At 47.1% G+C, this 22,867-nt stretch overlaps 1 protein-coding gene across 1 annotated transcript in view; it reads right to left on the bottom strand.

Moving 5' to 3' along the window:
• The window catches only part of GRIN2A (glutamate ionotropic receptor NMDA type subunit 2A), a 358,615-nt gene that overhangs the window by 70,035 nt on the left and 265,713 nt on the right, over window positions 1-22,867 (bottom strand). The window contains exon 4 of the mRNA XM_008696891.2: window positions 4,038-4,243. Within this exon, the coding sequence (XP_008695113.2) occupies window positions 4,038-4,243 (206 nt within the window). The remainder of the gene's footprint in view (window positions 1-4,037; window positions 4,244-22,867) is intronic.

The following is a 22,867-nucleotide window of genomic DNA, read 5'->3' as shown; positions in this document are numbered from 1 at the left end:
ATGTCTGTCAATGCCCAGGAACATGGGTGGATTTGACAAGATGACTCCGAGTCATGGAAGCGGGTTATAAAATGCCTAAACATGACAGAAACGTGTCCTAAGTACATGAAATCAATGGCATGTCCAAATACGATTTCCTTCTCAGTATCTGTCTGCAGCTCATTGGTGGCAAGAGCCGATTCTCTTTTTTTTCCTGGCCACCACGGCCATGCATCGATGCCTCTTCTCTACCTCTTCCTATCTGCGTCTCCTTTGCTCTCTGCTCCCTCCCGTCATCTATCACAGGGCCTTCCTTCCCCTGGTCAGGAGTCCTGGGAGAGTCTGGATAGGAGTTACCAACGCCCCAGGCTTAAGATTCAGGGTCACAGGCACACAGTGGTACTCTCTGGCCTCACTGAGAACCTCAGCCAGTTAATGAGTTAATTATCTCCCGTTGTCTCCTAATACTAGGCGTACGTCTAGCTAGATACATCGGTCATTAATACATTTTCACCCAATAAGCAACCACTGAGTACCTACTGTGTGTAAGACATGGAATCAAACCCTGGGCACATGGGATGAAAAGACACACAGCAAATGCAACAGATGAATTTCTCATGGGGATTATGAGAACGCAGACCAGCCTAAAACTGGAAACTCTCACTGGTTCCAATCACAGCCCCTGTGCATGTGTGTATGTGTGGAGGGGGGTGTGATTTGACCACCCAGAGAAATGTGAGAAATAGCGCCCGATGCAATCTTTCCCTGCTCCCCACCATCACCCAAAAGAAAGGGTGACCCATAAAAGCCAATGTGGGGAAAGGGGTCCAATAAGTAGTGCAGGTCTCCAGCTCTCCAGTTTTCCAGTGTGGCCAGCAGATAGGATCACGGCCATGGAGGTCAGACAGAGCTGCTGTGAGGTCCCGGGTCTGCTCCTGACAACCAGGAAGACACAGACGAGTCTCTTCACTAATGAGCCTCAGCTTGGTCCCTCGCAAATTGAGAAGGTTGGTTCTTACCTTGCAGGATCGTTGGGGAGATTAAATAAAGTGTCTAAAGCACCTCGCACGTAAAGGTTTAAAAGTACATTTCCTCTCTTCTCACCCAGCATCTGACAGTTTGGGGGATTAATCGACAGTGTGGCCCTTTTCCCCGACAGATCAAACCACATCATTTTTCCTCGACTTTCTCTTCATGCCTTAACACCCAACTAACAGATGAAAAGAAATGCTTGATTTCTCAGCTCATTTCCCATTACCCATGTTTTTAGAAGACTGATGTGTGTCCTAAAGACCCCGCCACTCACCAGAAGGGAGAGACAAAGGTTTTTCCCTGGGAGAATATCACCAAGAAAAACAGAACCACATTACCTAACAGAATCCTTCTTAGAACCAATCAGCCTGCCTCAAAGATAGCACCTTTAGGAAATGCAATTGATCCGATCTGTGTTAATGTTGGGATGAATGGGTCCCAGTGACTGCCTATGGCTTTCAAAGACTTTAATGTCGCCTCGATGTGCAGTAAACTTGTCATGTTGCCAAGTGGGGAAAGGGAAGCTGCAAGCCGCTGCCTCCCACAGGAACCAAAAATGTGAGTTTGAACCTGTTAATCTGTTTATAGTCTCCAGTAAAAGAGTCAATTCTTTTAGAGAGGAATTTACTGAGGGGGGGTTCATTTTCTCCATACAGATGTGGCTCAGGACTCACTGACCTACTGTTGTCAGCTTCTAGGCTTTTCTTTTAAAGATTTAAAGCTCCTGTTATGGATTGTGAGGCCCCAGAGGCTCCACTTGATTGGCCCCTATCGAAACAAGGGAGGCACTGCTGTCATAAAGGAGGTGCCCCTACTGAGGTGAGAGTCTTCGCTTTGTGCCAACCCCTCCGCTTTCTTCATCTGATCAAGCTGTGCTCAAGGAACACCCACCCAAATCCAGCTCTCCTTGGACAACTTTCCCACATTTCCCCCTTCCGTCTCCCGCCCAGCTCGGGGCTCTCTAGCACCGCCCTGGGCTTCCTTCTGCTTCCCACACTTGCCCATCTCTTTCCTCCCTCAGGGCCTTTGCACCTGCTGTTCCCTCGACCTGGAAGGCTCCTGCCCTGTTCCTCACGTGGTCATCATCCTTTCCGACATCGTCTTCTATCCCAGCTGTGTGAGGGACAGCAGCCCCGCGTACTCGAGTTACTCTCGCCTCACACCACCTTACTTATATCCTTCACGAGGTTTATCGTAACACGCAGCTGTCCTGGTCTTTTACTGGCTGAGCTGTTTTGTAACTGTGCACACTCCATCTTGCAAGATCCCCGTCTTTTGTCTTCTCTGTTGGCTGCTGTATCGCCCGTACCCCTCACTGTGCCCCACACATGAACTGTGCTTCATGTATATTTATTTATTGACTAATCTATTCAGAATTTCAACTCCAACGAGGTTCCTCGTTGATTAAAAGAAAAGAAGAATTTTCCCCAAGCTACAATGTGTCTTCATAACACATTGTGCAATCATGTTTTTAAAAAACAATCTTTATCCCAAGCACTGAGCTCTGGGGATCTGCATCCCGTCTAATGACTTACGTTGGAATTTGGGATGCGGGAGGACAGGGATCCATTCGCTCATCTGTTTGAGCACTGTCAACACTGCTGCGTCCTGTGTCGTGCTTGTCACTGGGCATACAAGACTAATGAGCCACGTTTCCAATATTTAGGCGGCTCACACTCCAGGGGGAAAGACAAACTACAAGCCATGAAAACAGGCGACAGAGAGATGGAGTGGTATGCACTGAATGTCCGAGTTCCTTCAAAGTCACGTGCGGAAACCCTACACCCCAGTGTGATGGCGTGAGGAGGTGGGGCCTGTGGGAGGTCATGAGGTCAGAGGGTGAAGCCCTCATGAAGGGGATGAGTGCCCTTAGAACGAGATGAGAGAGCTTGCTTGCTTCCTGTCTGCTCTCCACTACGTGATGATACCAAGAGAGGACGGCTGTCTGCACACCAGACACCCTGTTGGTGGGCTCCCAGCCCTCAGAACCATGAGAAAGAAGTGTCTCTTTCTTTAAGCCATGCCGTCTGCGGCGACCTGTCATGGTAGCCTGAGCAGACTAAGGCTCAGAGACACACCCAGGGTTCTGCAGAAGGAGGGAGAGCAAACCCAGCTTGGGGAGGGAATTAAAGAACATGGGAGAATTATCCAGATGAAAGGAGGTACTCGGAAAATACTGACAAAAATACTCCAACAGTAGGCCTTTTCCTTTCACGAAAATCCCCATGAGGGCGTGTTTTTCTTTGTGTTGGCACTAGAAAGCCTAGAATCAGGGCGTGGGACTTGGTCGTGAAGCTTTGTGCTTCCCCAGAAGGCTGATAGGTTAGGGATAAACTTCACCAGAAGCTCTCACAAAAACTGTCAGTTCTCCCTTTGGTCTTTAAGAGAGGAAATGGCACAGATGTGACGCTGGCTTGCTCTCGGTGAGTGAGGAGACTGCCAGAAGGCCAGGTCCATGCCGATCACATCGGACAGTCATATGGAAGGGGCACCATGACCCCCAGCTGGAGAGAAGTTTTCAAAGTTTTTAAAGAGTTTGTATCTGGGATATATAAAAAAGATGGAAGGGAGGAGATGTGCAGGGTTGGAGGGAACAGCCAGAAAAATTTAAAAATATATATATTTTTAAGGCAAGACCGAAGGGGAGGGTTGACGGAGCACAGTGGTTAAGAATGTGACGGTGGCGTCCGGTGGACCAGAGCCCGAGTCCTAGCTCGTCCATTTACGCATCGGACGGCTCTGACCATGTTTTGAATCTCCCCGTAATTCAGTTTAAATATCTAAAACGGGCAAAACGACTTACCTCCTATTGCTGTTGCTGGAATTAAATGAGTGTAAACCACCCAGCGTAATTCCAGTTATTTATTTAAGTCTTAAAAAATCTAATATTACAGATTATCATCTAGTATTAGCCAGCCTTTTTTATATTACACCTTATTATGATATTAGGGACACCGCTGTTGTCGATGATAGAGGCTATTTTTAAAGGACTGGGCGCATTCGAGTGACAGCATCCCCAGACTCACTTGATTTTGACGAACTTCCGACACGGCACGGTGTTCCTCACGCACGTCTCGGTCAGTGGGTCTATGTCCTCCACGATGACGAAGGGGGCCTCCTCCAGGGTGACGATGCTCAGATGATTGTCATCCGGCTCACAGTCTGAGAAGGACTTGTACCTCGGCCACACGGCGTGCCTCAGGCTCAGTGTCTGGTTCTCCCACTTGCCCACCTGCATCAGAGAGACAGAGGCACACCTGTGCTTTCCTGCAGCACCGACTTCTGGAAAGGTGAGTCCTTCCCCATACAAGGTCCGCGACAAGAACCTTGCCCATCTTGAGGGCTTTCCTGCTACCTCCTCAACATGTGCTTCTGTTTCTATGCTAAGAAAAATAGGGATAAAGGGAAAGCAGAGTACTGGGTGGCCCCCGTGCCCTGGCCTCTCCCCCGCTAACCAATATGGCGGTGGTGCCCACGCACTGAGACGGGCAGAGCTCCCCAGGTGATCCTAGCGTCCTGCCAGAGACTTTGGGACCACTGATGTCTCCAGAGCAGTGTGGAAATTTAGAATCAAAGAAGTCTAGGCTGGGACCCCCACCTCTGCCACTTACTAGCTACACAAACCTGGGCAAGCTCTGATCCACTATGAGCGTCTGTTTTCTCCTCTGTAGGCAGCACAACTCCCCCTCCTTTATAAGGACGTGGTGGCAATTAAATAAGAAAGTCTGTGAGTTGCAACCAGCACCATGCCCAGCACGTAGTAGGGACTCCATACTTTTAAGTGTAGGAGAGACAAGGAGAAGGAGAAATTTTTTTAAGATGCTAAGGGAAAGAGGACGCAGAGAGGAAGACGATGGGGAAGAGCAAAAAGGCAGGAGGAATGACGGGACAGTCAACACGGGGAGGACGCGCGGGAGAGGAAATCGGGAGCGTCATTTCATGCTACTTAAGTTGCAAATTAAGGTGAACTGTTATTAATCCGACCCAGAGCGGAGACTTCCAGCACTTACTGTGCACCGAGACCTGTCAAAACAGAATCGATCTGCTCCCTCTGAGCAGCAGCTGGCATGTTAGCGAAATCAAACTGAAGGCTGTATGTTTTGAACCTTAATTTTATTTGACAGCTTATTGGCACTATTCATATACACCCCGGGAGAAAGCTGCTCCCGGCATCGCGCTTCCTCCTTCCTCCTGCTCCCCCGTCAATTGCTTGACACCACAGGTCAGCGCTTTATTTGTAATCCCAACCTCAAGGAAACACCTCGTCTGAAAAGCTAAGTGCCGAGGCCAGGCTGGGCTGTGTTGACGTGACCTGCTCACCTCCCCTCCTGTAATATGAGTATCGCCAGAAATGAATTTCAGGCCCGTAAAGAGAATTCAGACACGCTGGACACCCAGAGGGGTGATGGGGTGGCAGGAGAAAAGGCAGACAGTCCTCCCTCAGACTGCCCTAGAAAACGTTTGCTGCTTAGGGTGAAACATTCCATGTGGCCAATTAAAGAATGGCCCAGCATCGCCGATACCTTCCTTTTTAAGATAGGAAGGGCTGTAGAAGGGTTTGGTCAAACGAACATGCTCATCTCCCAACGCTGGGATGTGCAGCACAGGCTGGGGACGATGTTGAGCCCATCAAATTCCTCATTCACTCGACACAGACTTACTAAACACCAGCTCCGCACTGGCACCGGCCCGGGAGCGGTGATGGATAAAACTGAATGATTCCTGCCTTCTTGGACCCATCTGTCTGCTGCGGTACAAAGACCCAACTAATAATAATAAATAGGCAACTAGAAGAAAAGAGATATCCAAAGCTTTTCCTTTTGGGACCTGTTACCTCATTTCCTTTTCTTTCCACTTCTCTCGGAAAACTCGAACCTTCAAGAGAGGCTGGGTAGTTCAAGTTGGTAAGAGAATGGCTTTTGGAGTCACACAGAACTAAGTGCTGATCCCGGCTTCACCCACCAGCTGAGTAGCCTTGGGAAAGTCACTTAACCTCTCTGAGTTTTAGGTTCTCCATCTGCAAAATGCAGACAGCAACAGGGTATGCCCTTAAGGACTGTAGTGAACTTCCGACGAGCCAAAATGTCTATGAAGCATTGAGCACAGAACTTAGCGTGTAACAAGCTGCCCTTATTTAATTATTGTTGTAGTTTGCATTTAAGACTTAGCTCAAATATCACCTAACCTGTAAGGGCATACCTGCCTTCCCTAGTAAACTAGAACTTTGCACCTGCCCACCACAGCTCTTTGATGCTATAATTATAAGCACTTGAGAGCACTCCTCTGTAGTCGGGAAATGTATTGATATCACCAGTTACTTACCCACAGGGTAAGGATAATTCTTCCAACTTTGCAGTTCAGAGAACATAAGCACAGAGATGTATAATCTGTCCAAACACAGCTGGGAAGCCGTGGAAACAGAGCCATATCATAGGGCTATGTGAACCCAAAGGTGCTTCTATTAAGTGATCCATGGTAACCATGTTATAGCTCAAAGACCCTTCTTCCCTTGCAGAGACAGCCCTGGAAGTCCCAGGAAACAGAAACGAAGGCAAAGCCCGTTTAGCCAGCACAGTCTTTGGTGATGTCATTGACCACATCACTGTACCCTACACCGTGGAGTCAGGCCAAGGTTCCGGCCCAAGGCTGACCCCTGGGAAGAGAGGCAGCGAAGGTGTATGACTTCCTGGAGTGCAGCAACTCCCCAAATCTCCCCTAAGTTACTCTCTCCCTTCCCATGTCTAAGTAAGCACCCAGCGTGTCGGCCAAGGAGGGCGGAAGCAAGCAGTGGGTGGAAAAACTTGAACAGAGCCGAAGCTGCTGTGCTGATGCTGTCCGGTATCTTCAGAGCTCCCGCCTCTCCCTCTCAGTCTGACAGGCTGCCCCGATAGGCTCCCCAAACCCCCAAATCCCCGCTCCAGGATTCCATATACCACAGAGGGGAAAAGAGACTTTCCCTTCCTATATGCATTTTCACAAGGGACTCTGAGTCAGTCCAGCGCTTGTAGACAGAATGAATGGAGATTCATTCGCTCCCTAAGTATTTATGGAGGGGCCACTAGGTGCCAAGCATGGCACTAGGCACCAAGGAGACTGGAGAACACACAATGAAGATTTTCTTTGCATGGAATTTTTATGCTAATTGGGAAGACAGATGTGAGCACAGTAATCACACAAAAACGCATCATACAAACCGGGCGGAAGAAAGAAAAAAATGGGTCTAAGAGAGCAGATGGGGGAAAGAAATCACAGAAGGCTTCCCTGAGGAGGTGACCCTTGAGCAGAGACTGGAAATCCCAAGATGCATGGGCGAGGGGGTGGGGGGAGTGAAGGGAAGGGAGAGCACCCCATGCAGGCAGGGGTCAGATGGTGCAAAGCCTTGCGGGTCCTTGTAAGGAGCTGAGATTTACCCTACAAGTTCATCTAGTCTGTTGGCCAGGAGGGAAAGGCTGGATGGAAGGGATGTGTGTCCATATGTAATCTGCCTGAAGGAGGAAGCTCGGTGCTCCCTCAGTGCATCTTTGTCTTCTCTTTCATGATGGAAAATTTAAACTCCTACAAAAGTACAACAGTATAATGAATCTCCATGTTCCCATTATCTAGCTGCAAGAATTACTAACTCATGGCCAATCTTGTTTACATGGCCACCCACTTCTCCTGTATCACATGAAGGAACTCCCAGACATGGAAACATTTCATTCATAAATCCTTAATTCGATTTAAATATCTAATCTCTATTTGCTTAATAACATTATACCTCAACAAGCTATGTATTTCTCTGATTAGATTAGGATTCCCCAGTCTAGGAGGGATTTTATACAGACACTGGTTGGTTTCGAGGTCCGCAGCTTCTAACTCAGGGCCTGGCACAAGGAGGGACTTAATGGACAGTTATTGATGGAATGAAGGAACACACGATCTGAATTTTTAAAAATGTCCGCGAGTCGGAACATACCAGTACACTGATCGATGTGTCCATATTGGCCTCAGCTAAGGGATCTTGCACGCTAATCACAATACTGCAGTACCCAAATGTCTGTTCTCTCCCTCGCTCATGCTGCACTTGGACTTCAGCCTCCTGGATGCCGAGCCTTTGAGAGTGACTCTATTACATTTTCTAGATGGAGCCAAGACCATCATCCCAATGCCAACTTAAAAGGGGCTTTGGCTGCTTTGAGGGGTTCAAGAGGATGGCAAGATTCAATGGAATAAACCGTGAATTGAGAAGAAACGTTAGTCACATCATCTGTGCTTGCCTCAGTGTTCCCGGGCGCTAAATGGGCACAGAATATGAATGCTCCACGAGCCTTTCTCTAAAGGTCATGTCCAAGACAGAAGAACCCTGTGCCCTCTGAGGACAGGAGCCATCACTCTCTGTCCCTGCTCCCATCTTTAAGCCGATGGGGACTGTCCCGCTATTCTCTAAACTGGACCTTGCTCTGGCTCGCAATCCCCTCCAGAGTCGTGCACGCCCCACGGGGTGGAGTCTGTACTTTAGATCAGCAGGTCCTGCCTGCCCCAGAGGAGTTAATGTATTCCCTGGCTGCACCACATCTCCTCCCGGGGTAAGTTTTCAAGGCATCAGAGCAAGTGAAGCGATACGGTCTCTGTTTAACACATGGTCCTACTTCTGGCACTCAAAAGGGAAAGAAGTTCCGGAGGCCTTGCTAAACTTCCGGTTAGATATCTACACAACTGGGATGGGAAGGTGCACTTGAGTGTGTGTGTTGGATATGGGCACACATCGCTCCATCGACTTTCCAGGGATCAGCCTCATCCCTACAGGACCCCTCTCTTCTCTCCCTCACATGGAAGAGAGAGAAAGCGTTCAGAATCATTAATACCATGAGCTTCGGAGTCAGACAGGTTCAAACCCCACCACTGCCCTTAGCCATGTGACCTTGCGCAAGTCACATGATCTTTCCGAACGTCAGTTTCCCCAATCACCAAATGAAAATATTCCAATTTCGTGATATCGTTGTGAGGGTTCTAAGCAAGACAAGGACAGCAAACATCCCTGAACACACAGTTCCCGGTGCACAGCAAGTTCTCCTTAAGGGGCACTACTATCATTCATTCAACATCTATTAAGCCTCTCTTTGGGAAAACAGCCTCTGCAGCAGAAGCACCGGCTGAGCTCCCATGACAACATGTGCTTGACCTTTAACCTCCTGGGTCTCAGTCTCCTCACCTGTAACAAAGATGGGGGGTGAGGGTAGACCAGATGATCTTTAAGGTCTTTGAGACCCAAGGTTCTGTGTAAAGTGCAAGAAAAGTTGCCCTCCCAGCTTGCTCTTTATTGGGATCAGGGCAATGAATAGATCATTAGAAAGGGGCCAAGGAAGGCAGCACAGCTCACACCTTAATGTGTAATTCAGGAAAGCGGCCATGTGCCAGCTGAGGCCAGGGCAATGACATGCCTAGCTCTGAAGAAGACAGGATGGTTCTGAGAGCCAAGCTGCAAGACTGAGAAGAAAGAATGAGGTCACCAGAGCCATGTGAGTGGGGAGTTCTGTGCTGTCCAGAAGCCAGTGGTGCTCAGATCTGAAGCTGCCCTCAAAGCTGACTTGCTCATTCTGTACAGAGGGGCATGGGTTCAAATCCTGGCTGGGGTAGCTCAATGATGATAAGGTCAATCGTGAACATTTATTAAGTGCTTTACTATGTGTTTCCAGGCACAGCGCTGGGACTCTATTATGCATTATCTGACTCAATTCTCAAAGCAAGTCCAGGAGGTGGGGAACAATGACTATTCTTATTGCTTGGTTGGTAAACTGAGGCTCAAAAAGATGAAGTGTCTTGTTCAGGTCACGATGTAAAGGTCAAAGCAGGAATTTAAACCTGGTCAGTAAAAACCTAGAGCACTGCTTTATCTCTACCCTCCTCTGTGAAATTTGGTTTCTTCATATTTTAAAGGTAAGTAATAGTATCCACCCTACAGGCCTACTGTAAGGATTACGCAAGATGATAAGTCTTCCTGGGGGCACCTGGGTGGTGCAGTTGGTTGAGAACTCACTGTCCGACTCTTGATTTTGGCTCAGGTTGTGATCTCAGCATCATGAGATCGAGCCCTGCATTGGGCTCCACACTCAGTGCAGAGTTTGCTTGGGATTCTCTCTCTCTCTGCTGCCCCCCACCCCGCTTATGCCCTCTCTCTCTCTCAAATAAATAAAGATGAGAAAAGAAAGAAAAACATGTCTTTCTGTTTCCACTAGTCTGGGAGCTTTAAATATTAATTTGTGTAATTCTAAAAATAGACTGATGAATAAGACATTATACTATTATTACCCCATTTCATAGATGAGGGGACTGAGGCATGGGGTTTAAGTAGCTTGCTCAGTTCCCATGGCTTGAGAGTGGGAGAATTGGGATCTGAACCCAGGACTTGCTTTTAAATCAGTGAGGAAATGCGACTAGAAGTTTTGCTGGGGCAAAAAAAAAAAAAAAAAAAAAAAAAGAGAGAGAGAGAGAGAGAAAACTTTGATAATGCAGAAATCTGACAAACACTACTGCAGCCAGATGATTAAGGTCAATGCCAACAGGGATAGGTTGTTTTGATAGTATGCCCCCTTATACAGTGTGATGACACTGTGTGGTCTTCCTTCCAAAACACATAACCTTGGTCTGATCATAAGAAAAATATCAGAAATATCCCAATTTAGGGGCATCCTAGAAAAGAGCTGACTGAAACTCCTCAAAACTGGGAAGGTCATCAGAATATAAGGAAAGGCTGGGAAACTGTCAGAGCCAAGAGGAGCCTAAGGAGATGTTGTGATTAAATGCAGCGGGGTGTCCTGGATGAGACAGTAGGATGGTACAGGAAAAAGACATCAGATTTTAAAAATCTGGATAAAGCATGGGCGTTAGTTAAAAACAACGTATCAATACCGGCTCCTGGGTTGGGACAAACACCATGTTAATGTCAGGCGTTAGTAATAGGAGAAGCTGGGCGTGAGACACATGAGAACTCCCTGTACCTTCGCAATCTCTCTGTAAATCTAAAACTATTCTCTTTCTTTAAAAATTTTTCAAAGATTTTATTTATTTGTCAGAGAGAGAGGGTGAGCAGAAGCAGGAGGAGGGCAGAGGGAGAAGCAGGCTCCCCGGTGAGCAAGGAGCCCGTTGCAGGACTCGATCCTATGACCCTGGGATCATGACCTGAGCCGAAGGCAGAGGCTTCACCGACTGAGCCTCTGAAACTATTCTAAAAGACAAAGGTTATTTAAATTTTTCTCTGAATTCAAAAGAGGAAATTAAAAAAAAAAAATCAGATGCTCTCTCAGACAGAGTAACAGAGTTGCCAAAGGTGTGAACTCTGGAGCCACGTGTCCTGGCTTCAGGTCCCAGCTGTGCCACTTGGACAGACCGCTGACCCCTGAACAACACGGGTTTGAACTGCTCAGGTCCAGTTACACGCGGCTGTTCTTCCATCAAGACAGGACGGTGCCATAAATGCATTTTCTCTTCCTTGTAATTTTCCTCGTAACATTTTCTTTTCTCTAGCTTACTTTATTGACCGAACACAGTATGTAATAGAGGGGGCACACAAAACACGTGTTAACCAGCTGTTTATGTCCTCAGCAAGGGTTTCAGCCAACAGTAGGCCATTAGTAGTTAAGATTTTGGGGAATTGAAAATTATACGTGGATTTTCAACTGTGCGGGGTGGGTGCCCCTAACCCTCCTGTTGGAGGGTCAGCTGTATTACTTGCTTTCTTTCTGTTTCAGTGACATCATGGGAAAAATGGGATGATGACAGTAGTCGAACTCAGAGTTTTGCTGAGAGGTCTAAATCAGTTATTCTAGGCAAAACGCAAGGAGGGACGCCCAGCACAGGGGAAAGTGCTGTATGTTGTTCTTTTGTTGTGGTTTAAATCAATGAAAAAAGAAAAGGGGGAGTTCATATGGGGATGCCTAGGTGGTGCGCTCAGTCGAGCGACGGACTCTTAGTTTTGGCTCAGGTCATGATCTCAGGGTCGTGGGATCAAGCCCCTCATCGGGCTCAGCAGGGGGTCTGCCTCTCTTTCTCTCTCTCCCTCTGCTCCTCCCCAGGCGCTCTCTCTCTCTCTCTAAAATAAATAATCTTTAAAAAAATAAAGAGGAGTTCATATCATTTCATGTTTTAACTCCATAAAAGCATTTTTTTTTTCCATAAAAGCATTGCTTGATACTAACCTGAGTTAGGTTTTTGGTTTTTTTTTTTTCTTTTTCCCCCATCATGAGTGATTTTGGCCACAAGTAACCATCTTCTCCACATTTCCCCATAAGGTTCTGTAACAGCCTTCTGCTGTTTGTGTGACTATCATCAATTTTTCGTGTTTTTGGTGACAGCGTGTTGGTTTTCCTTTGTAGAGATCCCTGGCTTCAATTTCAAGAAAAGGCACATGGCCCTTACTTGGCACATTCATGCATTTGGCCCCTGAACCACAGTGATTGGCTCAGGAATGTGCATGTGACCTAGGCTGGGCCAAGAGGAGTTTTCCCCAGGACTTTGACTGGGATGATTAGCATAGGGTGCTCATAACAGAAGAACCTATCGGGGAAAGGCTGCAGAGCTAAGCGATAGGAGACACGGCAGTAAAATCTGAACGGCACTGCTTGAACTCTTACAACAAAAAAAGTTGACATTCACTGGGCACTTGGTATGTATTAGGCACTATTCTTAGCACCATTTTAATTCTTATAAATACTCCATACACAATAAATAGGTGTAGGCAGACGATTTTTATCTCTATCATGAATTTTTTTTTTATAATTAAAAACAGTCCCCAACTCACCCAAATGGGCTGTGTGGGAGGAGGAATAAAATCTTTACCTTCAAAATAAACTGAATTTTGGTGATAAACCTTTGAGTGTTTTCAGCAAAAATAGTGAGGTTTTGAGGACAAAGAAAAATAATTGACCTCTGATGGAGAAAAGTGATTCCGTTAAAAGAACTATAAAAAGGGGAAATTAACTTTGTAATGATTTTTTTTATCCGTTTTTATTAATAAAATTTAAATACAGTGCCTTTAGAAAGCTAATTGCTCTTCAGCTCTTGGAAACTGTTTTGTGAAAGGGCAGTGATTAGTTATCAAAATGTTCAGCCACTATTTTCTCAGAGCAGAGATAATTTCATCTCCAGAAACCGTCTGTCATAAGTTAATATTCACCCCTTCACGTCTGGGTAAATTCAGAGAGAGATCACGGAGACTACAAGCAGCTGGAAAAAAATAGGTTAAGAGATGTTTGTGGCTCGCCTTTCAAAGAGATGTGTTTGATTTTATTGGATCTGTTGACGACGTGCTTACAAGAGACAATTAAAATCTCCTCATAACCGGTCTCCTAAGCTGCCCCCTAAAAACACATCAAAATGCCAAAATCATACATCAGGCCTTAACTCAAATCCTTCCATGACTCAGAGTGTCTACAGAATCATGCGGACTCCCTTAACATTAACCAGCCAATCTCACCAGATTCTCTGCTCTCTGTCGCTTTTTCTCTCTCTCAGATACCCAATGCACACTCTCACACATGTACATATCCACACACACACACACACACACTCATCTATGTATATATGCACGGATACACATCATGTTACCTAAACATCTATACATAAACCCAAAGACAAACCCACATCTGTACACACACACACTCATACCTACCCAAACTCACAATGCAGACATATGTACACTCACACCCACCCACACATGCACAACTACACATCGACACAGACCTTGCACACACAGTCGCACCTCTATGCACCCACCATACTAAGCCACAATGCATACACTTTTCAGTTCTCACCAAACACACCCCGACTGACACGCATGTCCCTGCCTTCGCCTGCACTGTTCCTTCTACCCGACACCCCTCTCCTTGCCACCTCCGCAAACTGCAATCCCACCTGTGCTTTCCAGAGCCAGCTCAAGTACCACTTCTTCCATGGAGCCCAACTCTCCCGCTGGAATGCATTTTGGCATTTTCTGTGCCTCTAGAACCTTCTCCCTTGCCCTTGACCTCTCTCCCTTGTTGATTCAGGGCTCAACCCATGCATCTGGTGCTTTCCATGGTTGCAGCCACTGCAGGAGGCACAGAGACTACAATCATGAACAGTGCAGGCCTGGCCCCTCTCCTCGGAGTTTCCACTCCGGCTGGAGAAGAGAAGTCAAAGCTCAGTAGCAATAAAAGGACATAATGGCCATGCTGGGAGTGAGCACAGGATGCTGCCGAAGAGAGAGCTTCCTGCCCTGGAAGGGGACCAAAGGAGGCTTCCAACAGGAAGTGACTTCCCGCTCTGAGCCAGACCGGCAGAGCCGCCGTGTGGCTTGTGAAGGGGTTCGCCTTTATCCTTAGGCAGCTGAAGTGTGCAGAGGGGCAAGGGCAGGGATTAGTGAGTCCTCAACATTGGGGCAGGGATAAAATCAGCCTGATGTATTATATCACTTCTTCCCAACGCCATGCAGAGAAACGGTGCGTGGCTCAAAGATTCTGAAGCCAGAGTGACGGGCTGGGAGGCGGTGCCTTCATCGGGATGAGCAGGACAGGAGATGTCGGTGGTGAGGCCGGCATGAACTTGAGATCTCCGAGAAGTACCATCAAGAGAACTCAGAGACGGACGGTAGGACTGTATGGTGTGGCTGTACGGGTATGGGGACCGAAGGCCCGGTGTGTCTTCTGCGATGGTTCTGTTGGCGAGCCGGCCTGGTCCGGCTTCCACAACCACGTGACCCCCAGAGGCTGCCCCATGGCGCGCACCCACCAGCCAGCTCGATAAATATTTGCTGAATTGAACGTGGTTCTCCCTCCATTTTTACTTAGAATTCAAAGTTGAAAGAGGAGAGGAGCCTGTTTACTCAGCTCCTCTCCTTGGAGACAAGACAATAGGGATTGCTAAATTAAAAATCAGAGAGGAAATTTATTAAAACCGACAACGGGAGCAGAGTTCGCCCTGCCTATGCCCCAGGTTGACCGGCCCCACTTAGCTCATTTCACAACCAAGGGGCAAACAGGCCTTACAACAAACACTTGGCGTGTGCAAAACATCAGAATGCATTTCACTCCAGATAATAAGCAGTGATTTACTCCCAAGCTGGAGAAGATGTGAGTAATTAACTCTTCAGGAAGATGAATTTAAGGAGAAAAACAAAACAAACAGGAGGCCAATTTCTCTCTACCTGAAATATAAAGTCTTCCAAAGGACAGGAGATAAATGGCCGTGAAGGGAATTTAAAATGATTTAATGCCCATATTCAGCATAAACAGCATCGTCGACGAGCATCACTTCTCGCCTCTGCGTGCACATCTATCGCAACAGCAAGCTGCTGGCAGCTTCGCACGCCAGTAATTTCGCGTCTTGTGGTTGCTGCTTGAAACCAAAAGCAGACGGCATTTGACTGATCTGGAAATCACAACAAGGATGCTGGAGTCACGACCGTGGCCTGATAGGAAGTCAAGACGTGCTCTACTTGGGGCACTTCGCAGTTGAGCCCGGGGACTTCTGTTTTAAACCAAGACCCGATCTAAAGTTAAGTCCCAGACGGCTAGAGTCCGCCGAAACCAAAGGTCACACTGAGACCACCGTTCTCCTGCGTGGTGCATGCAAACAAGCTTCTACAGAGATACTCCTGAAGGGCAGTGTGGGTCAAATCCACTGTCTTCGAGGCCACGGGGCCTCTGACGGCCACTGGCAGAGTAAAACCAAGAGCTGCTTTTCAGTAATGAGGTACAGTGTCTGCATCTTTTGAATGCCCAGTCTTAAATGCAATTATCCAAGGTAGTGGGATCGTGAAACTTTGGGATGAATAAGAACCTCTTCTTGGGGGGCTGATTAAGAACGCAGACTCCTAGACCTTTGGAGGGTCTGCATCAGTAGGTCTGGGATGAGGCCCGGGAATCTTGACTTTTCAACCAGGATCCTGGGTCATTCTGCTCTGGGTGGTCTGAAGACCATGTTTTGGAAAAGCACTGAAAGGATGCTACCTCTGGCCACCAGCAGGATTAAATACGGCATAAGTAAAAGACGGAAATCGTTCTTCTCGGGTTGCTTATGTAACCAGTGGCAATTGCCAACAGATCTAAAATAAGTTTAATCAGCTATTAGAGCCTTAATTAAATTCCTCTCAGTTGAAATTTCAGAATTGCCTAATTGTTACACAGCTCGCACTGGAGCAGTGGCTTTTTTTTCCCTCCCTCCCATAATAACTGCTCTCAGGATAATCTAATATCTTTATGGATAGCAGCGTCAACTGTCTTGGAATCTAGCACGGATCTGGTAATTCATGGAAATGAGTTGTGATCGCTGCTGTTTCCACGAACAACCCGCATATTTGCTTCCATTCTCCTCCTGAGCTTCAGCCAATGGGAGAAGAGCTCAACCCTTGTTCAACCTCAAATTTAAAAGCGAAAGTCTCTGGAACAATGAGCCACCATTTCTTTCAGAAGTTCACTTCAAATCCCCAGTCCTCCAGAGTCCTTGTGCTGCCTGGTCCCCAGGGACGGGCAGAAGTTCTGTTTCTTTGGTTTACTTTTGATTTTGTGTGATGTGTCCTGGTAATTATCTCGACAGTTAAAAGTGTTTCCTTTGTCCTATCTGGCTTCACGTTGGAATGACAACCACATTAGAAACTTGAAAATTCAGCAAAGCATCAAAAAGAGCTCACTCATAATGACTAAAGAACTTTGTGAACACGCTCTTGGGATGGATCCGTCGGTCCTCCCCAGGGCCACGGGGACGCTTATTAAAGAATTAATTACTCTAAGAACCACGTTTCTGAGGCCCCATGATCACCCCACCTTGCCTTTGCTCATCTCACCCGGACAACTCTGTAAGGAGTTGCCCATCATCAGCCTGGTCTGACCAGCTGAGCAATGGGGAGCTCATGTGACTTGCCCAAGATCCAACAGTGATCGGGGGCAGCTGGGCTGTGACTTCAGAGCCTGGGGCCACTGCTGCCACCTGCCCTGTTCTCAAGGCTGCCATCATCTCTGCTTCAGGAAATACTAGGACAGACAGGAGCAGTTTGCTCTATTGAGGGAATATTCCGTGGATCCATCTGAAAGACCCTGCCACAGAAAGAGTTGTGTCCTGGGGAGCTGGGACACTGAGGCACAGGAGGAGGGGAGAGAACAGCCAGAGGTGCTGGTCTCGTGGGTTTTTATCCGGTACGCCCGTTTTACTTCCTCAGTTTACCCATGAGCTGATTTGTCTAAGGACCCTGGATTCCTCCACGGGAAAGGCAGAAATGCAGTCAGTCCTTGCAGGCTTGCTGTTGAATTCTGCTGCTACCAACACCCGACATCCAAAAGACAGAATAATAATAGATCGGGGGGAAAATCAACCATTCAAATGTGAACTGAGTGACAATTAGGTAATTTGGGGATTTCAACCAAGAGGAATGTAATTAAGGCTCTAACAGCTGATTAGACTTTTTCTTCGCCTCTGTGGTCATCTCCAAGCGTTACATAAGGGGCCGTAGAAGGGAGGATTCCATCTTGCCTGTGTATCATGGTGCACTTGAGATGCTGACGGTCAAGGCCTCAAGTGTCCGTTTACCTGGCTGCATGTGTTGTTACCCAAACTGGAATGGAAACTTGGTCGAAATCCTTATGGGACTGCTGCCTTGGAGAAGAAAACCAGAGTGGACGCAGGTCTGCAAAAGCAGCCACTTAGGAAGAGATGTGAAGGGGCAGGGGACAATCACAGAACGTGGGTGGCGGTGGGCGGGGGCAGCAGCGGTGGCAAGCACGGAACACTGAATGAGAACCTGACCTCAGGTCAGTCCTCTACAGCAGTAATAGGGATAATGACTACCATTTTTAACACCCTCGCAAAGATAACTTAGAAATAGGCTCCCAGTTTTCCTTTTGACCTTCCAATGTACTTTTTCTGGGTAAATTTCAGAGATCAGCGTGGTTTCGACTTGTGAGATAAATGAAATGCCATTTGCGATGTGGCCGAGTAAATAGCTCTCTCTTGAGTGTTTACCTGAAGGATATTTAGCAGCTTCTTGCTCCCTCGGCAGAAATGCCAGGAAACGTTAGGATGTAGTCAAGAGAGGCATGCTCCGATCTGGGCTGATACCTGGGAGGACCGCTCCTGGGTTGGGATTATCAAGTAATTCTTCTTTCTCACCAGCCTGAAAACTACGACAAGGCTGGGCAGGATGGGATGCCTCCTTTTACTCTTGGGCAACTTTTTTTTTTTTTTTTAATGAAAACGTTGAAGAGTGGCAAACATTTTGGGCTGAGTGTGTAACAGTTTATAAAAGGAGATAAGTTCCAGGTAATTAAATTGCAGAGCAAGGAAGCAAGAGACTTCAATGCATCAAACCTGACTTGAGGGATGGAACAGGCCAAAAGCTGATGGATTTCCTCACTCAGCATTATGTTAAAAAGCCAATTCCATTTGGATCGCGGCCCTGAACGAAGTTAACCTCATCGACAGTGTCTGCAGAGTTTTAAAACAAGGTTAAAAGACCTGAGGGTATTGATTAAGCTGCAAAGCATTTCATCCCCTCACCCGTGAAGTTCCTGGGTTGTCAAAGTGGGGTGCTCAGAACTTGGTGTTGCGTCTCTGATGGGCATGTGTTCTTCCGAATCTGGGGCAAAATAATAAATTTAAATCTTTGAGCTGGACGGTTTCCTCCTTCCAGATGAAAAGGGTGAGCCACGGGTTGGTGCCTGAGGCCCTGTTGGTTATTAGGGGGACACTAACCAAAGCCCCTGTGTGTGGGGGTGAGCTCCATCCCTCTGATGAAATGCACTGATCACAGTTCCAATTCTCCGTAGGTAAGACGGCGTTTTGACAATCGTTTTTCTTTGCTCAGCTCAGACCCCAAACTACTTTGCTCCAGGCTTGTCTGAGCCCTCAAGTATTCCAGCGAGAGGATCCTTTGAAATACTAAAGGCAACAGAAGATTTAATGGTGAGGAAACAGTAATAGGCTTATCCACAGCTTTGCCCACTATTAAAAACATGCTTAGTAGGAGGCGGGGGGGGGGGGGGGGAGACGAGGATCCCCTTGGGATGGCCTAGATGAGACTCGCTATTTCAGAACGCTGAGTCTGAGCAACCCTCTCCTATCAATCCAATTTCACCCAAACCAATTATCCTCATCTTGGACACTAATGAACTATTCCAGAGCGTTGTCGTTACTGGGACAAAATTCAGATCCTGGTGACCAACCAGGCAGCTACTCGGCATTTCCTGTTGAATTACACTGGCAAACTCATAGTTTAAAAGACTCTTGGGGTCAGAGGACCCAAGTTCAAGTTCAACTACCTTGCTTATGAGCTGTGTCACCTCAGTGAAACCAAAGCTTTTCAAGATCTCCACAAACTGTTTCCAATGACTCTGAGCATTAAAAACCAGTAGGCAAAGCTAGTCTCTAAGGCTTTCAGCCACTTAGGGTTGGATTACGTGGATTCATGGGTGAATTCATTCAAGAAACATTTACTGAGTGCCTACTGTGTGCCATAAATGGTTCTAACACTGGTGATACAGCAGCAAGTAGATTCAACGCCGGGGGTCAGCAAACTGCAGCGCCAGGTGCTTATACAGCCCATGACCTAAGAATGGATTTTACATTTTTAAGTGGTTGAAAAAAAATCAAAAGAATCGTATGCTGTCACACGTGAAAATTGTACGAGATTTGAATTTGTGCCCATAAATAAAGTTTGATTGGAACACAGCCGTGCTCATCTCCTTATGTGTTAAGGTCACGTTCACACTAAGACAGCAGAACTGAGTACTTGCCGTCTAGGCAAGTGGCCCACAAAGCCTACGATGTTTACTAGCTGCCCTTTACAGAAAATGTTTGCCAACCCCTGATCTGAGTTCCTGTCTCTAAGGGACCCATTCAGTTACCAGAAAAATGAAATACAAGGCCCATGGAATCAGTTATAACATAAAATAGAGAATGACAAGGGCCAGAGGTGGAAAGGTGCAATAAATTGGTAGGGGGCGGGGCTCAGGAATGTGAGAGTAAAGCTGGTGGGAGGGGTGAGAAATTATAGACGGAGGGGCAACTGGGAAGGGGGTGGGTTGCAGAAGGGGCACAGAGGTGGGAAAACCAGAATGGAGAGAAGTAACTTCTAGGATGAATGAATTGCATGGACAAAAGCATCACAGTTGAGCCAATGGACATGTGTGTTGAAGGAAGGTCAACAAATTGGATGAAAGGAAGTTGCCTGAATTGGATAAAAGACATAGGATATACAAAGGGGGTGAGAGGGAANGAGGGATAAAGGGATACATCAGGACGAGCCTAAAGAAGTCCCTGGATGTTGGGCTCAACTACATATCCTTAGAATTTGGATGCATATGAGTTCAAATGGCCAATTGACCTTGGGGTCCCCAAGTGATTTACTCAACACCCAGGGATAATATGGTGACTTTATCCATGTACGGCTGGTATTTACCATTCGCAAAATCTTTTGGAACTGTCCTATTTCCAAATAATTGTATCATTTCCTTCATAAATACTTTCATCCTTGGCAAACTACGTGGATACAATTAGAGGTCAGTTTTTTACCTTCTCTACATTGTCCCCTTCCAGTCCACTTTAGCATCCTTCCTCATGGGGGGGAAATTCACTTAGAATTGCTTGATTTCAATGATTTTACATTTAGGTAATCCACAGTGCTCTCACTCGGCTACCCTCACATCTCTTCCCCCACACTCCTCTAGCCACGCGTCCCTAGGGCACTCTATTTTTCCCCAGTTGGTCTACTCACTCATGCCTTCACTTCCTCCCTGTTCCAACCTGCACCTCTTCGTCCATCACATCCCTCGATGTTTTGCCATACCCATAATTATCCCACCCCCGCTGTGTCCTCCTGTCACACCCTCCTGGCATCACCCCCAGGTCATCAATCCAACCACTGCCTCACCCGTAAACCAGCGAGTAGAGGCGGAGATCATCACATAACCACAGAGATCAGTATCATTTCAAATGCAAGGACTCCCTCTCTGGCCCCAAATCCTGCTCTCCTTTCCTATTCCATTCCCTAGAAACTATTTCAAACCTTCACACCTGCCCACGAGACTACAGCCCCGCCAGCTCCATCCTCACTCCCAGATGATGTCTCTGTCTCTTGTTTCATAAAGTCTTGTGGACAACCCACATAGGCCACAGACTTACCTGCCTCTGGACACATGCCTTCCTTCTTCTCTCCTTCAGTAATGAAAGAGGTCTGTCTCCTCTAGCCTAACACCATCATTTGTGCTCTGCACACAGTCGTCTTATGCAACCAAGACCACCAGTGGCTTTCTCACCACCAAATCCAGCAGATACATCACATGGGACACTGACAGCCCCTCCCATCTTCTGAGAGTCTCCTCGCCCTAGACTGTCATAACCTACACTTTCCAGGCTATTTCCCACCTTTCTGACTTCTCTGGCTTTGCCGAAATACAAGCTCCCCTTTCTCTGCACATTTTTCATCTCCTGCCCCTCCCTCTTGGCCTCAGGCCCCCAAGCTCAGCCTTCTCCTACTGCCCACACTTCAAGTATCATCTCTATGTTGACCATCCTCACATCTGTCTTCCCCCAGCGACTTTCAACTGCCTCTAGAAAACCCAAATTCAACAGACTTAGAGTAGAACTCACCATCTTACCTTCAATTTAAAAAAAATAAAAAAAGCATAACTTCTCTCCCCTAGGCCAAGTAGGAGTTCTGGAACTCCCAACCCTGCAAATACTCCTTAATTCATCTGTCTCCCTGCACCCCTACATATATTAAATCAATTGTCAGTCCTGGATAGTTTTAACGTTTGAGTATTTTTCCTTGTCCACTTCTTTCCTACCTCAAGATCACCACTCTGTCCCGGCCTTCACAACTCACTGGTTTCTGCCACAGCCTCCAGAATAGTCTCCCTGCCCGGGAGAGGCCTCTCAGCCTATCCCCACACAGCAGCCCAGGCCAGCACTCTAAATATCTCTTCATATGTGATCGGTCCGCTCTCCCCCTTCGAGCCTTTTTATGGCTTCTCGCTACACTTGGAATCAAGGGGAAACGCCTAGCCACAGTCTAAACAACCAGGCCCGTTCCCAGGTCTCTGTCTCTGGCTGCATTCACGCTAACCTCATTTCTGACAACCAATCCCCGTTCCACCCCTGCCCCCCCCAAATCAACTCTCCAATCCTATAGAACTAATCGTAGCCTTCTGAGTACATCCAGCTCCCCTTGGTAGCAATCAACACCTACTATTCACCCTGCAAAGAAAACCCTTTCCCACTCTCTGCCTTCGTGTCCCTTACACCTAGCCCAGAGCCTCTTACAGAGCAGACACATAAGTGTTTATTATGTAAGCACTTGAATAAATAAATGTATCAGCATGACCACTATAAATGATCTTCCTGTAATCCATTACCAACTTCCTTCGGTCTCTTCTGGTAAAATGTACCGAGAGTAACGTGGATTCTAGAGTTGGCTGAATGTGAAAACCAGCTCTCCTGCTTGCTGGCTGTGTGGCCTTGGATAAGCTTACCTTCCTGGGCCTTAGCTTCCTCCTCTGTAAAGTGGGCATAATATGAGTAACTGCATCCTATGATTACTGTAAGAATTTAAAAAAAAATAATGCCTATAAAGCCTTTATTATCCCTTTTGTCACATGGTCATAGCTCAACCAGTATTAGGTGTTTTATTATACACCGGGCTCTGATGAGGCTTGCATTAATTCACTTCCCAGCCTGGCCCGTCACAGCTACTCGGTCACGATTAGCGCCATCCCACCCACAGTGCTCACATCTTTCTGAGGCTGAAGTTAACCCCTGGATGGAACTCCAGAACAGGGAAGAGCAAGGCGCTGATTTTATCAGAACTCTTATTTCCTGAGATGACACTTAGGAAATGCATTTGCTCTTTTCCCCC

This window comes from Ursus maritimus, unplaced genomic scaffold (genome assembly GCF_017311325.1).
Source record: "Ursus maritimus isolate PB19 unplaced genomic scaffold, ASM1731132v1 scaffold_2, whole genome shotgun sequence".
In the NCBI taxonomy this organism is placed as follows: domain Eukaryota; kingdom Metazoa; phylum Chordata; class Mammalia; order Carnivora; family Ursidae; genus Ursus; species Ursus maritimus.
The sequence above is the reverse complement of the archived record's forward strand: the minus strand, read 5'-3'. Positions and strand labels throughout refer to the sequence as shown.